Source organism: Meles meles, chromosome 20 (genome assembly GCF_922984935.1).
Source record: "Meles meles chromosome 20, mMelMel3.1 paternal haplotype, whole genome shotgun sequence".
Classification (NCBI taxonomy): Eukaryota; Metazoa; Chordata; class Mammalia; order Carnivora; family Mustelidae; genus Meles; species Meles meles.
Genome location: NC_060085.1, coordinates 60,687,996 through 60,701,422, shown reverse-complemented (window position 1 = coordinate 60,701,422; position 13,427 = coordinate 60,687,996). Strand labels below are relative to the sequence as shown.

General features: G+C 52.2%; 1 protein-coding gene across 2 annotated transcripts in view; it reads right to left on the bottom strand.

Annotated features, from left to right (window-relative positions):
* ALDH1L1 (aldehyde dehydrogenase 1 family member L1) overlaps positions 1 to 13,427 on the bottom strand; it is a 138,145-nt gene that overhangs the window by 98,323 nt on the left and 26,395 nt on the right. For both annotated transcript variants that reach the window (XM_045990660.1, XM_045990661.1), the window contains exons 2-8: positions 12,778 to 12,929; positions 10,524 to 10,758; positions 9,526 to 9,691; positions 7,289 to 7,390; positions 6,405 to 6,494; positions 5,308 to 5,445; positions 3,092 to 3,217 (exon numbers count right to left, since the gene is read on the bottom strand). In XM_045990660.1, coding sequence (XP_045846616.1) covers positions 3,092 to 3,217; positions 5,308 to 5,445; positions 6,405 to 6,494; positions 7,289 to 7,390; positions 9,526 to 9,691; positions 10,524 to 10,758; positions 12,778 to 12,904 — 984 coding nt within the window. In that variant the 5' untranslated portion in view covers positions 12,905 to 12,929. The remainder of the gene's footprint in view (positions 1 to 3,091; positions 3,218 to 5,307; positions 5,446 to 6,404; positions 6,495 to 7,288; positions 7,391 to 9,525; positions 9,692 to 10,523; positions 10,759 to 12,777; positions 12,930 to 13,427) is intronic.

The following is a 13,427-nucleotide window of genomic DNA, read 5'->3' as shown; positions in this document are numbered from 1 at the left end:
TATGGCTGTGTACCAGCTACTCTCAAGCCCAGCTCATGCCAAGCCTCCCCTGGGTGCTGTCACCCAAATGAGGTCCCCAGAGTGACACCGGTGTTTCGGTATGTTGCAGTGTGGAAGGGAAAGCAAAGTGTGGGGTTGGTTCTGAGGATAAAAATGAGGCACACTGAGGGGGCTCAGGAGGCCTGGATCTTGTCTTCACTAATAGTCTAGCTGGTTCTGTGCTCCTCTGGCTCAGGGCCTGCAGAGGGCAGCAGCGCCACTAGCCAGCCCCATGGATGAGCATGAAAAGGGCAGTGCCAGTGGGTAACACCATCAAGGATTCTAAGAAGACGATCCAGTAGGTTAGGCTGGGATAGTTGTTCTCTGGCTGGGTTCCCAGTTGGGCTTCTCAGGACAGGAGAAGATGCCTCACCCTCTGTCTGAACTTCAGGCCTGGCTGATCACTGACCCAGATGGAAGTGGGCAGGTCCAATTAGGACTAGCCCCCTGGCACCCTTAACCCAACCTCTCCTTGGCTTTCTCTTTCATTCTTGGAAAGGTGTTGTGATTTGCCCTTCCCATGCTCAGTGTGACCGTCAGCACCCATGCTGAGCCATTTCCTATCCCCACTTGATTACTGCCTGCCCTAAGGCCTCCATCCGAGCCTTTGCCTACCAATGATGCCCTTCTTTGAACCCCAGCTCATGTTTAAATCCTGGGCAGCCTCTAAGGCCAACTATTGTGTCACTTCTTCCCTGAAATCTTCATTGACTGCTGTGCTGGCAAAGGCCCTCTTCAGCCTCAAGTGGTCTGGGGCCGCGGGTCACCTGATGGTATGTGGGCATACCACCCTATGGTACCTACAAGATGCACTGGCTCTTGTCAGATGCATGTGGAACCTCTGAGGGGCAGTGCACCCCAAGGCTGCATTGCCTCACTCAGACCGCAGCTTGGCTCCTGACAAGCCATGGAGATGCAGACAGAAAGTGCCGGTTTCCTCATCTGTGCAAGGAGCTGATAACGGCTGTGGGGGATGTCTTGCCTGAGGCAGAAAGAGCATTTGGTGTACAGAAGGAGCTCAGCAAATGTGGCATTTGTGCCACTGGCAGTGCTCTGCACAGGCTTGGTTCAGGAGGGCGTGAGGTTGGGCTTTTTGCCAAAGGCCTGCCCCAGCCCACGGTGTGCACTTGGTGAGGTCTGCTGAACACAACTGACCCTGCTGTGGTTGCCAGGGTGAGCTCTCTCCATCAACACCATCCTGGTGGCCACACAGGGCCACAGCCACCCCACACTGGCCTCTCATCCCCGGCCATCTCCCCTCCATCCCAGTTGCCTCCAGACCAGGCATTGTGAAAGGGCCAGCCCAGCTGTGACCAACAGGTGTCACGATATCAATGCTAAGGATGACAGAGGCCATGTGGCAAGCCACACAACAGTGGAAGCCAGGACTGCAGCCCCACCAGCTGGGCTCCAAGCCCAGGCTGGTGCTCATCTGCTGTGACCCCGCCTCGGGTCTCGGGCTCCTCAGCTGGGAAATGAAGGTAATAATAGCACCTACTTCATGGAGTTGTTACAGTAATTAAACACACGACCATTCCTGAAGTGTCTAGAACACGACATGGGTGCACACTGTGCAAGTATGTGCTTCTCCTGACGACCACTAGGCCCCTTGCCAATGTTTGTTGAGGTCCTCATAGGTGCTGGCTGAATGGACCCTCTCTCCTCTACCATTCACAACACCCACAGGCATGGGGTTTATTCTTTCTAGTGCACAGATGAAGGACACAGTTGCAGCAGCTTTTGACTCAGGTTTAACACAACCTTAGCTCACTCCGAGTGCCACTCAACTGGAAGCTGCAGGCCAGTTTGTCCAGCTGGCCCCAGAATCCCCAGCATGCACAGGGCTGGGGCCAGAGCAGTGGTCCCAAGAATATTTTTGAGTGAATAGGCTTCTTTTTTCCCTCCTTTTTTCTTTCTTTCTTTCTCTCTTTTTACAGACATTCAGAATGTTCAGCTTTCCACCAAGGAAATGCTCAGTGCCCTCTGGAGCAGCACCAGCTCTTTACGTCCCTCCCTCGCTGGGTCCTGTCCCCTGCACTTGTCATCAACACCCACAGTCACCAATGCGGCTGCCAACTGACCCACCTTCACTCACCATAGCCCTCCTTTCCCCCAAACTCTCTCCACTTAGCTCTCGGGGCACACCTCCTCTCCTCCTGCCCAGGGGACCCTGCCTTGATTATTTCTTCTAAAATCGTCCTCCCCCCACCGACCCCAAGAATCTTGTCTCCATCATCCTATTATTTTGCTCATGGCACTTCTCTTTGTCTGAAATTATCTTATTCATGTTTGGGTGTTCATTGGCTCTCTCCCCCATGAAAAAGGACACTTCATGACAACAGGGACACTGCTTATCGTCATATTCCTGGTGTCTGATTTAGCACCTGGCATTTGATAGGAGCTCATGTATTTCTTAAACAAGTCACTGAGTACATGACTGAATGAGTGAATGAGTGGAAATTCATCTAATGCCTTCCATTAATGCCGTCAATACCCTGCCTCCCAAGGAGGGAGATGAGTGGGGGGAGCAGGAAGGACCAGGAACAACTCTGGGAAGTGACTTCTGATTTCACTTGTGGTGGAAGGGACTGAGTCTCAGAGAGGGAAGTGCTCTCTGGCACCATGCAAGGCAGCTGGATTAGAGTCCAGGTCTGCCTGACTATGATGCCCATGCTGGTCACAGTGCAAGAGACTCCCTCTCAGGGAGCTTTTCTGGAAGGTTACACTGCACATATTCTTATCAAAGGGCCATGGACTTGGTACCTGCCTTTGTCATCTATTCCGGGGGCTTATTGCTTCATTTGTCCACCACTGACAAGGAGTGTTAGAAAAGTCAGACCCAGCCAGCCAAATCCCAGTGCCCCAGTGACAAAGGAAGAGAGCAAGGGGACATCAGAAAGCTTCAAGACAGCATAGAACCAACAATGTGCCTGGGGTCAGCACATATATCCACAGAGGGTGTGCATACCAACTCCAGGGAGTGTGAGTCAAATAACACATGTGCAGTGCACAACCTGCACAACCAGACAAAATCACTGAAGGGATCTCTTACCCTCACAGCCTCTGCTATGACCAGCTCTTCCTCGGTCAGCTCAAGGGCACTGCTGTCTGCTCCCTTGAAGAAGTGGGAGGCTGGGATCATCTTGCCATCCTCTAGCTGGATGTTCTTCACCAGCAGCTGCAAAAAGAAGGTTTCACAGCACCCAAGGTTGCCCTCCTCTCAGGATGAAGAGCAGTTCCATATGCAGTACTGTGTTGGGCACCCCACACACTTCTCTAATCCTCACCATGAGAAAGGCACAAGATTAATGAGGAAGATAGACATTCAGAGTGGGCATGCTGGCTATTCTATGGACACGGAGAGAATAGTAGAGCTCACTTCTCCTGGTCACCTACCCCCAACCAAGCTCTCACTTCTTTTTAAGTTTAATGATTTTATCATTTCTATAAAAATGCCTACTTATTAGACAAAAATAATTCAAGCATGACTTTGAAAGTCGACCAAAAAAACAACTAATCACCTAATAGACCAGCTCCCAGAAACCCCAGGGAAACATCTGGTGAAGGTCATCAGATGTCCCATGGGGTCTAGAGGTGGGAAGAGGAGCAGACAAGGACATCTGTGTTTGACAAGAGTGGACATAGGAATTGCACACTCTATATACATCCTGACGTAACTGGAGCCAGGTTCCCTGCCTGATCTCCACCCTTTTGCCTTTTGGAGATATTCTGGAGCTTTCAGTGAGCTAAAGCCCAGCCAGACCCAGCTAGAAGTTCCTGAAAGATGCTTCAACCAAGGGTCTCTTCCAAGGCTGCTTCCTTTGCTTTGCTGTCCCTGTGGACATCAAGTAAAGTGCAGTTGGTACCCCCCATCCAGAGCTCCTCTTGGATGGGGTCCCCATCCTCTAGCTGCTGCATGAGTGGGCCATTAGCAGCCTACATCTGCACCTTCCTCCTCCATGGCTGTTGCTGGATAAACACAGCCACACACAAAAGACCAGGGGCTATGACTTACTGCCAAACCCCTTCCCCAGAGGCAGCAGAAGCTGAGCACTTAGTGATGTGAGCATGTAGCAGATGCATTTCACACTGCAGAGCCTGGGATGAAATAAAGGTTGGAAGACTCCAGTACCCTTATATCTTTGCTTAGCATTGTCCTATGTCCCAGCCTAGCCCTAGGTTATGTGGGATTTTCCAAGAGCACTCCCTCGATAAATCAGGTGCACAAGAACTCCTGTCTTAGCTGCTTCTAGGGAACTTGACCCAAGATGGACAGCATCTTTCAACACCATGTATCAAGCATGAATACTTAAAACACTCCATCACCGTAAATCGCAGACACTGAGGGCAGCATCAGACCCTCCAATGGCAGGGCACAGTAGGGTAGGTATCCAGAATGAGCTCACACCAATCCCCGGCAAAGCTGCTCCACACTCCATCGGGCCTATACACACCAAGGCAGCCAATGGTTCAACATCCACGGGGTTTGTTGAAATCGCCAAAATGCTTGGAGACCCCCACCTGGACTCCTTCTCTGTTCCCAGTATATTAAGGTCCAGACCCTCCCAACCACTGAAGAGAATAACTATTAGTGGCCAAGAGGTGGGCTTTGGAGCCAAAATTTTAGGGCTTGAATCCCAGCTCCTCCACAAACTCACTTGGTGATGTTAGGAGGGTTATTTAAACCTCTTTATTTCAGTTTTCTCTTCTGTTAAATGAGTATAATACCTATCTCATACACTTGTTGGTAAAATAAAATTTAATTGATACAAATTGTTTTAAAATAGCGCCCAGGCACACAGAAGGCACTCCATCAATGTTAGCTGTTACTCGGAGTTGCAGAGTCTGCTAACATGAGTCTGGATATGTAATGTGCCCAGTATGGCTCCAAGGGTTCTTCCCTGTGATGTCCCTGTTCAGAAAGAAGGAAACTGAGGCACAGAGACTGAGTGACCACACCCCACGGCACCTGGACACTCTGCTGAACTAAGAGGAGGCTCCAAGTTCAGGGCCCCCAGGACAGGGCCTCTCCGAGTCCAGTACCCTCATAGGGCTCCAGCACCCTCTGGCTGAGGAGCCTGGTCAGGAAAGCAAGGAAGGGGCCAGCCTTCCCAGAACAGGGAAGTACAAGCACTGTGTTTTCTTGCAGACTCCTGGAGTCTGCAGTCTCATTTTCCCGTTTTCTCTAGAGCAGCCTGGGGTCTAACTGTCAGACCTGAGCCCCAGGAGCCTACAGTACAGACATGCGACTGACGGCAGCACCATTACCATTCTGTCATCATTCCCGAAAAGGATGAGTCCTGCTTTGGTGACTATCCCCGGCCGATGGGCTCCTGGGATGGGCAAATTTTCTCCCTCAGGCACCAGACCTGTAGTGTTTAGTGTTGAGTTGAAGAAAGTCAGCTTCTGTTGAGGACAGGAAAACCAGAAGATGGTGGATGAAAGAGGTTCCCACTGCCGGCAGCCCAGGCTAGTCTGAGTGGGGCTAAGGGGATGAAGGGGGCCGGGTGGGGCTAGGGAGAGGAAGGAGGGGGCCAGAGCAGCCACAAGACAAGACCTGCAACCCCAAGGATTCTCCCTTTAGGGGCACAAACAAGATCTGGAGGAGCCTTGGAGGCCTCAGGGAGCCCTCAAGCCCTGGATGCCCCTTAGACCCTATATATTGGCCTTTGGCCTTAGTCCTCAGGTGGACAGGCATCAGGAGAAATCTGCTCAAGGCATCACAGAGCGCCCTGGGGATGCCACCAAGCTCTGGTCACTTTGCAAAGATTCTTTTGGTGATGAGGGCAGGAAAAAGAGTCCTGGACAAAGGCTGGGCAGCTGGGCAGAAGTCAGGGGTTTGGATAGTCTGAGGCTTTGTGGAGGACAGGACTGCCCTGTGGGGAACAGACAAAGGTTCCCGCTTACATTCCTGACAACACCTCCCAATGCCTCTCAAGAGCCTGCGAGCCGAGGGCTCACTATCTTTAGCATCTGAAGAATGCCCCCCCCCCGCCGAATCCCTGGCCTAACTAAGCAGGCTGCCCTTCCCCACTGGAGCCAAGTCAAAGTCAGAGCTGGACTTGGGATCCCTTTGAGCCTGTGGTGGGAGTCAGAATATTTTACAAGCAATACAGCTTGAGCTCAGAGTTGCTATAGGGCCCTGGAGGCCTTGAACTGTGCTGGACCTTTATCCTTCAGCCACCAGAAGGTGGATAGGTCTCATGGTTCTGGGGGGAGGGCGGCTGAGGTGACTGAGGGCACGTGGGTGGGGCTGGGGTTCAGGGCAGTTTATTTGCCAGCCAGTTCAAACGTATGTTGATAGTTTTGCAGCCAGCAGGGCACACCGGTGCATCCAGCCCAATCCCAGCCATGCACCAACATACCTGCCCACAGGCCTCTGTCCAGGCACCCGGCACCTTGTCATTCCCTCGGATCCAGTTATGAATGGCCTCTGCTGGCTGCTCCCAGTTGATCTGTGGGGCAAGATGTGTGTGCTCAGCCAGTCTCTTCCCTACTCTTGGTCCTACCCTGCCATTCCCCCATCTTCCCCAACCCCTCAACTCCAGGCCACCTCCTACCCCACCTGTGCTCTGATGACCCTTAACTAGGTGGAGGTCTGGGGAGGAAAGTGGGAAGTCTGGCTTCCTGCTGGACATCTGGGTCTGAGCCCCTGAGCTGGGACAGGCCTCTCCCAGTTCTGGGTGTTCTCTGACACCAGTCTTTCACTAGCTGTGTAAACTTCAGGATGACTGGGCAAGATAGCATTCTCTTAAGATGGCTGAAGCCTTACACAGCCTCCCCAGCACAAAGTGCAACCCCATCCCATAGGCATTCTCCCACCCGACAGCTTCTCCTCACCTGCAGGGCTCACACGGATCCCTATGCACCCCATAAGGCCTGAGCAGAAGTACAACCCATAGGTCCCCCACACCCCGAAGGCTGCAATAGCTCCAAGAAACTGAATTACCTCTCATACCCCACCTTAGACTTCCAGGCCTGTGGCTGATTTTTTACACCCTGCCCCACCCAGCTCTTCTCCCCGTGACACTGCCTGCCCATTCTTCCCTAAGAGGAACAGAGAAGAACCCAGAACACACCCTGCTCCCTGCCTTTCCTCATGTGTCTCCTGCTTGGGCTGCTCTCTTTCCAGGCCTTAAGCAATTACAACTTGGCCATTCAGTCTGAACCCCAGCTTCCCTGAACACCCTCTGCATCCCAGACCATGCACTGGCAAGCTCAGGGTGGGCAGGGCCCTGCACTCACTCACCTTGGCTGTTTCCTTCTTCTGAATGCCCTCATAGGTGGCTCCTTCCTCAGGCTGAGGGAGTCTGGGGGCTTTGCCCTCTGCGATCAGCCGCACAGCCTGCACCTGGGGAGGCCGGGTCAGTTGGCATTACCAGCATTACGACCCTCCCTTTACTCCCAGCCCCTGGGTTCACCACGGGCCTGGACTCAGCCCCACACTGACCAGACTTGCTTAGTCCCACACCTGGTACACAATGGGCACCCAAGGAATATCCATCATAGGAACAGGTACAGTTAGCCTGAATCTAATTCCAATCTGAATGAGTACAAAACCCACTCTCTCTACTACAGTTTTAGAAGATTATATAGAAGATCTTGTACTTCTGAGATCTCAGAAGAAGACTATATAAACTACAGGGCCCTACAGAGGTGTGACAAACACAGATTCCCATGTTTTCATTTAAAACCTTCCCTGACTTTTAAGGAGAATGGATCCTGAGCCCCATGATGTGTTTGGAAGCCCGAGATTAAGCACAAAGTAGTTTTTCTGTTAAGGAAAGGGGAAGGTTGTGGAAGAAGGAATCAGGGAAGTGGGGAGGATAGCCAGGGAGCCTGGGTCCATCCTCTCCTGTGGGGAGAGCCCCAGAGCCACCCAAACCAAGAAGTGATGAATGTCAGAAACGTTTAAAGCAGGACTGCCCTCCAGAATGTTCTGCAGTGGTGGATATGTTCTATGCTGCAACTGTCCAATACAATGGCCATCAGTCATGTATAGTTCCTGTCCTGGGGACCTGAAAGCTAGCTAGTGGAACTGAGGAACTCAATTTTTTTTTTTTATTTGTTTATTTACAGCATAACAGTGTTCATTGTTTTGGCATCACACCCAGTGCTCCATGCAGTACGTGCCCTCCCTATTACCCACCACCTGGTTCCTCAACCTCCAACCCACCCCCCCCCCCACCGCCGCCCCTTCATAACCCTCTGGTTGTTTTTCAGAGTCCATAGTCTCTCATGGTTCATCTCCCCTTCCAGTTTCCCTCAACTCCCTCTCCTCTCCATCTCCCCATGTCCTCCATGTTATTTGTTATGCTCCACAAATAAGTGAGATCATATGATACTTGACTCTCTCTGCTTGACTTATTTCGCTCAGCATAATTTCTTCCAATTTTTAATTAAAATCCAATTTAATGGCTGCATGTGACTAGCAGCTGCCATATTGAACAGTGTAGCCCCAAAGGATGTTTTTAGTTGTTTCCTGTGGGATATGCCATGTAACCCCCTTCTCTGTCTCTTATATCAAATCTCCAGCAAACCTACTTTGTTCACTACTTCTGTGAGTAGGTGGATTCCATGGGCGAGAATACAAGAGGCATCTTGTTTGACACAATATGAAAAATAAAAGGTGGCTGGCAAGAAGCAGGAGCAGAGGGAGGGGGATGGTTGACATCTGGGCAGCAGTGAACAATCTTAATCATTGTGATGCTTATTGCTACCTCCAAACAGGGAACGCTCTCCTCTGAGACATGGCCTCCTGTCTGACCCCTGCCTGTCGCTGGTATCGATGGGAAGCTCAAGTGTGTCTGCCTTGGGCCAACCCTAGCTGGCCTCCTTGGGCTCACCACCAGTAGCCCCACGGACACATCAGTGCCTGCCTGCCGTGACAACCACAACTGTCTGACTTCAGTCCTTTTTGTCCTTCTTGCTCTGATGACAAGACGCCCTTTCCTGCAGACAACTCAACCTGCATGAGTACAGTTGGCCTTCTCTGATCTTTCATTCATGAATTCTGTGAGAAAAGGAGTTTTTCTTCCTTTGGAAGCAAGAGGTATAACCCTTGAGCCACCAGCAACTGCCTTTCCTCCCATTTGATGGCAGCCCACCTGAAGATGAAGCTAATCCAACAGAAAAACAGAATCAGCAAGGGGACATAGATACAAAATCCTATGACATGGCTTGTGCTTCTGGACTCAGCCATGCTTGACGCCACCCTTGCCTTTTGTCTTCCATATTAAATGAACCAAAAATTTCCCCTTCTTGCATAAGCTTTCTGAATTGGGTTCTCTTAGTTGCCTAACACTGCCAAGAGTCTTGCCTAACACAATACACTGTATGTCCTAATCCTGCCTCTTTGAGACCCTGAAATGAGAACTCTCTCCCTCCAGAATTCTGGAACTGAGGAGCAGCCTGGTGGGGGCTGGCCTAGAAAGGGCACCAGGACAGGGAGGCTCACATGTGGCGTGGCCAGCTCCCAGCACTTACCATCCCTTTGATGCCTTCAGGGAAGAGGAAGCGGTTGTACAGAGTGCTCACGGTGTCATCCGGGAGGATCTCACACTCCTTTTGGAGCAGAAGGTCCCCAGTGTCCAAACCATCATCTGCCCAGAAGATGGTAAACCCCCCTTTCTTGTCTCCATGAATGAGGGTCCTGGGAAGCACAAGTATGAGAGCCTGAGTCCAGGAGGAAGGACCAGGGAGAAGGGCAGACTGGGGGCAGCTCCTGGGGCCTCTGGTCACCCTCCAACAACCTCCTCCATGCCCCGCCTCTAAGGGGACTGACACCTGTTCAGGTGAGAGCTGGAAAGAGAAGGTATTTACTGATACCAACCACTTACTAGGTGTTGTGGTAAAAGCCCTATATGCCTGATGTGACAAAATACCCCAACAGTTGTCACAGGCATTATATGCCCCTTTTACAGATAAGGAAACTGAGGCCCAGGTAAGTGACGTAACCAGAGGTCAGGGAACCTGAATCCCAGTCTGACTAGAAACGTTCTCTCTTCCCAGCTTGCGTGTCTCCCCTTGCTGATCACCCAACTGAACTGAGGCACCCATCGTCACATCATCCCATTTATTGTCTCCTGAGTACTTCTCAAGTCTAACTGTCTTCTTCAGGGGACCCTTACTTCATCTCTATCCCTTTCCAAGGGGGATGCAATGCTGTGGGTTAACGCAGGCCTCTGGTCCCACGGCCTGGGTTGGTACCCTTGGGTGAACACCTTAACCGGCTCTGTCCCAGTGACCCTCCTACAGGACAGGAACACTGAAGTGCTCACTTCCCAGTTTCCTGGGGAGCACAGAGCACTTGGTGACGCCTGTCCCTAGTTCTCTCTGGCACTCCTGATTACTCGTCACACCTCGCCCGTCAGCTGTGTGGGAGCCAGCTGACAGCATCTGACCGGATGGGCCTGCACGATGCCGGCTCTGTGCTAGGGCGGGATGACTTCTGGGTAGAGGGGGGTGTTTTCGCTCTGTCTCACCAGTTGATGGCCGAGGCCCCTCGGTGCCGGGGGAGCAGACTCGGGTGGTAGATGATGGAGCCATGGCGGGGGGCATTGATGACCTCCACAGGGATGAACTGGCTGCAGAAGGGCAGGACGTTGAGCTCGGCACCCAAAGCCTGGTACTTTGCCAACACATCAGGAAGGGTCTGTCCTTTTACCCGCCAGCGGGAGAGCTTGAACACTGGTACTCCATCCTTCTCGGCTTCCAGGCCTGTGGAGCAGCAGGTGAGAAACTGGCCCCTCCCTGCGTGCACCTACCCACAGCCACTGCTGCCTTCCCAACAGAGCAACTCCCGCATTTTCTCTCCCAGCCTGTCCCTCCTATCCTTGCCCACTACACAGTGGTGCTCCACTGGGCAGCACAGAAGGGACGGCACCGAGGGGATAGCACTGGCCAAGGGCAAGGTTGCAGGGCTGCTCTGCATGGATGGACTGCTGCTGACCTCCGAGACATCTAAGCTCCCCCTCACCCAGACTCTTGTCTGGCCCCCGAAGACTGGGCCCTTCTCCTCAACCCTTCCTGCAGCCTTGTCATGCTGTCCCCAAGTTACTGTCCTCCGCCCTTCTCCTGCTCTCTGGGATGGCAGCTGAGACCCTGCAAATTACATTCTGGTTTCATCAGCTGCTCCATGACAAGCACTACGATAAGGGGTGTTGGAGGGAGACTACAAGGCTGAGGAGAAGGGGAAAGAAGGGACTCCCTCCTTTGTCAGGTTCCTGTCCTGACAGCCCCCCACCCTCCTGCCTCATGTCTTCACCCTAGAAGCGGCACTGTCTCCCCAGAGTAGCAGCTGAATTAGTTTGCTGTTTTCCCAATATCTGCAGAATTGGCCCTAATGTACACCTTTCTCCCACCCTGTCCACCCTCTGAGTTCCAGGTCTCAACATGCAGGGACCCCACCCAGTTCCCAGCACCTATGGCAGCGTGCTCAGTACAACCCCAAGCTTTAACAGTTTTATAGGTTACAGCCTCCCTCTGTTTACCCAGCCTGAAAGGTGACATCTGCCCTCAGCAGTCACTACCCCAACAACTTAGAGTTCTCTTTTGCCTGCCCTCTTCAGCACCTAACAAACACATCCCTGTACTGGGTTCTCTGTTAGAAGACCCAGCATGATGACTAGCCTCTCACTAGACCTGACCTGCTCTCTAGCCCCCTCTGCCTCTGCCTTGCATTTGGGGATATCAAGGGAGGGAGGATCAAAGTGGGCAGACTAGACTGTGCTTGCAAAAGCTGTCCATACTGTGATCAAGGGGATACTTCTGCAAGACATCCAAGGTCAGGGGCAAGTCCCTGCTAGGCTCCATCTGGGTCTAGGCTCAGAGACTAGTATCAGCGGTCCTTTAGTGGCTGAGGGCAGGGCTCAGGCTGTGGTGAGGTCAGGCTATATCACAGGTCACACTGGGGTCAAGTCTGAGACTGAGGCCTGGTTAGCATCACAGTGGTGCCAGACCTGAGTCCAGCGGTCAGCTGTGCTTCTCAGTCTAGCAAGATTCATTATTCCTATGAATCATGCCCCTGTTCTTGGCCAGCCCCACAAGGCTCTTTTCTCAATCTGGCCTTCCGTTTTTAACCTCTGCTCTATATTCTGCATCCATCTGGCCTCTGAAGGACCTGAGTGTCCCTGGAGGGTCTGTACATTTGAGCTGAGGCCCTTGCATCCTGAAGTGCTGCTGAGACTCCCAGTCTAGAGGCTAGTGATTCCTAAACTGTGCATCTCATAGAGCCAGATGCATCAGCATCATTTGGGAACTTGTTAGAAATGTAAATTCTCAGACTCAACCCCACCCTTTTGGACAGAAACTCCCAGGGAAGGGCTCAGCACTTTGCACAGCAGGCACTCCCACTGATGGAGATCCCCTGAACATTTACATTTGGGAACACTGACCTGCAGTATCTCCTACCTAGCAGCAGCCCTTCCAGAGCCTGGTGCTGGGGTCAGAGAAGCCTGAAACTGTCAGACAGCAGGACCCTGGGGGCAGATTGGGCTTCTCCCTGGCCCTTCTCTAGGACACAAGCCCCACCCCATGATCAGTTGGGGAAGGGGTCTCTATTTTGTTCCAGAAAAGCCAGGCAGCTAACTGGTTGGCACCTGAGCAGGATTCAAGGTGGACCATGTAGGGCTGCCTCCAGCCAGGGATGTCCATGACCACCACAAGACTTCTGCTCCTGCCCATAGCTACCTGCCTGCCTGGGCACCCCCTTTCCCTATTCCTGGGCCACCCACTCACCGAGGGGATCAGCCTTCCCATCCTTGTCTGGGACAGTGAATACACCCACAACCTCATGGCCCTCCTTCCTGAGGTGGCAGTAAACTTCCTGGCCGAACAAGCTTTGCCCAATCACTGCGATCTTCATGGCAGAAGGGATGGGTCAGAAGGATCTGGGGATGGAATAATACCACAGTGTTAGACATAGTGCTATGACAGGATGCTCAGGAGCTGGCCCTAGTCCAAGTGGACAACTGCACAGCACCTTGTCCACCCTGCCCACCTCCACCACTTAAGTCACCTCTGGGGCTCCCTGAGCATCAGGCCTCTGCAGAGAGCTGCTACTATGAAGGCCAGAGGAGAAACTTTTGCAAGGGAGGGATTTTATATGCCACAGTGGGTGATTCGAATGGAGATTATAGAATTAGGGATTTCTCCTTGAAATCCTCTAAATTGGCATGGAACACTGGGAGGCAAGTCCTCTGAGATGTATTTAAACATATTTCTGTAGCTAACCAGTACTGTGACCTGGTTACATCAAGTCTGTTTTCTCAGATGCTATGTTCCTCAAACAGCTTTCAGCCTGATCATCAGGCTTATTTCCCTGAGCCAGAAAGCAGCAAGGACACCTGGGCCCGAGGTTCTGCTTATCTCCACCTCACAGAAGAGAA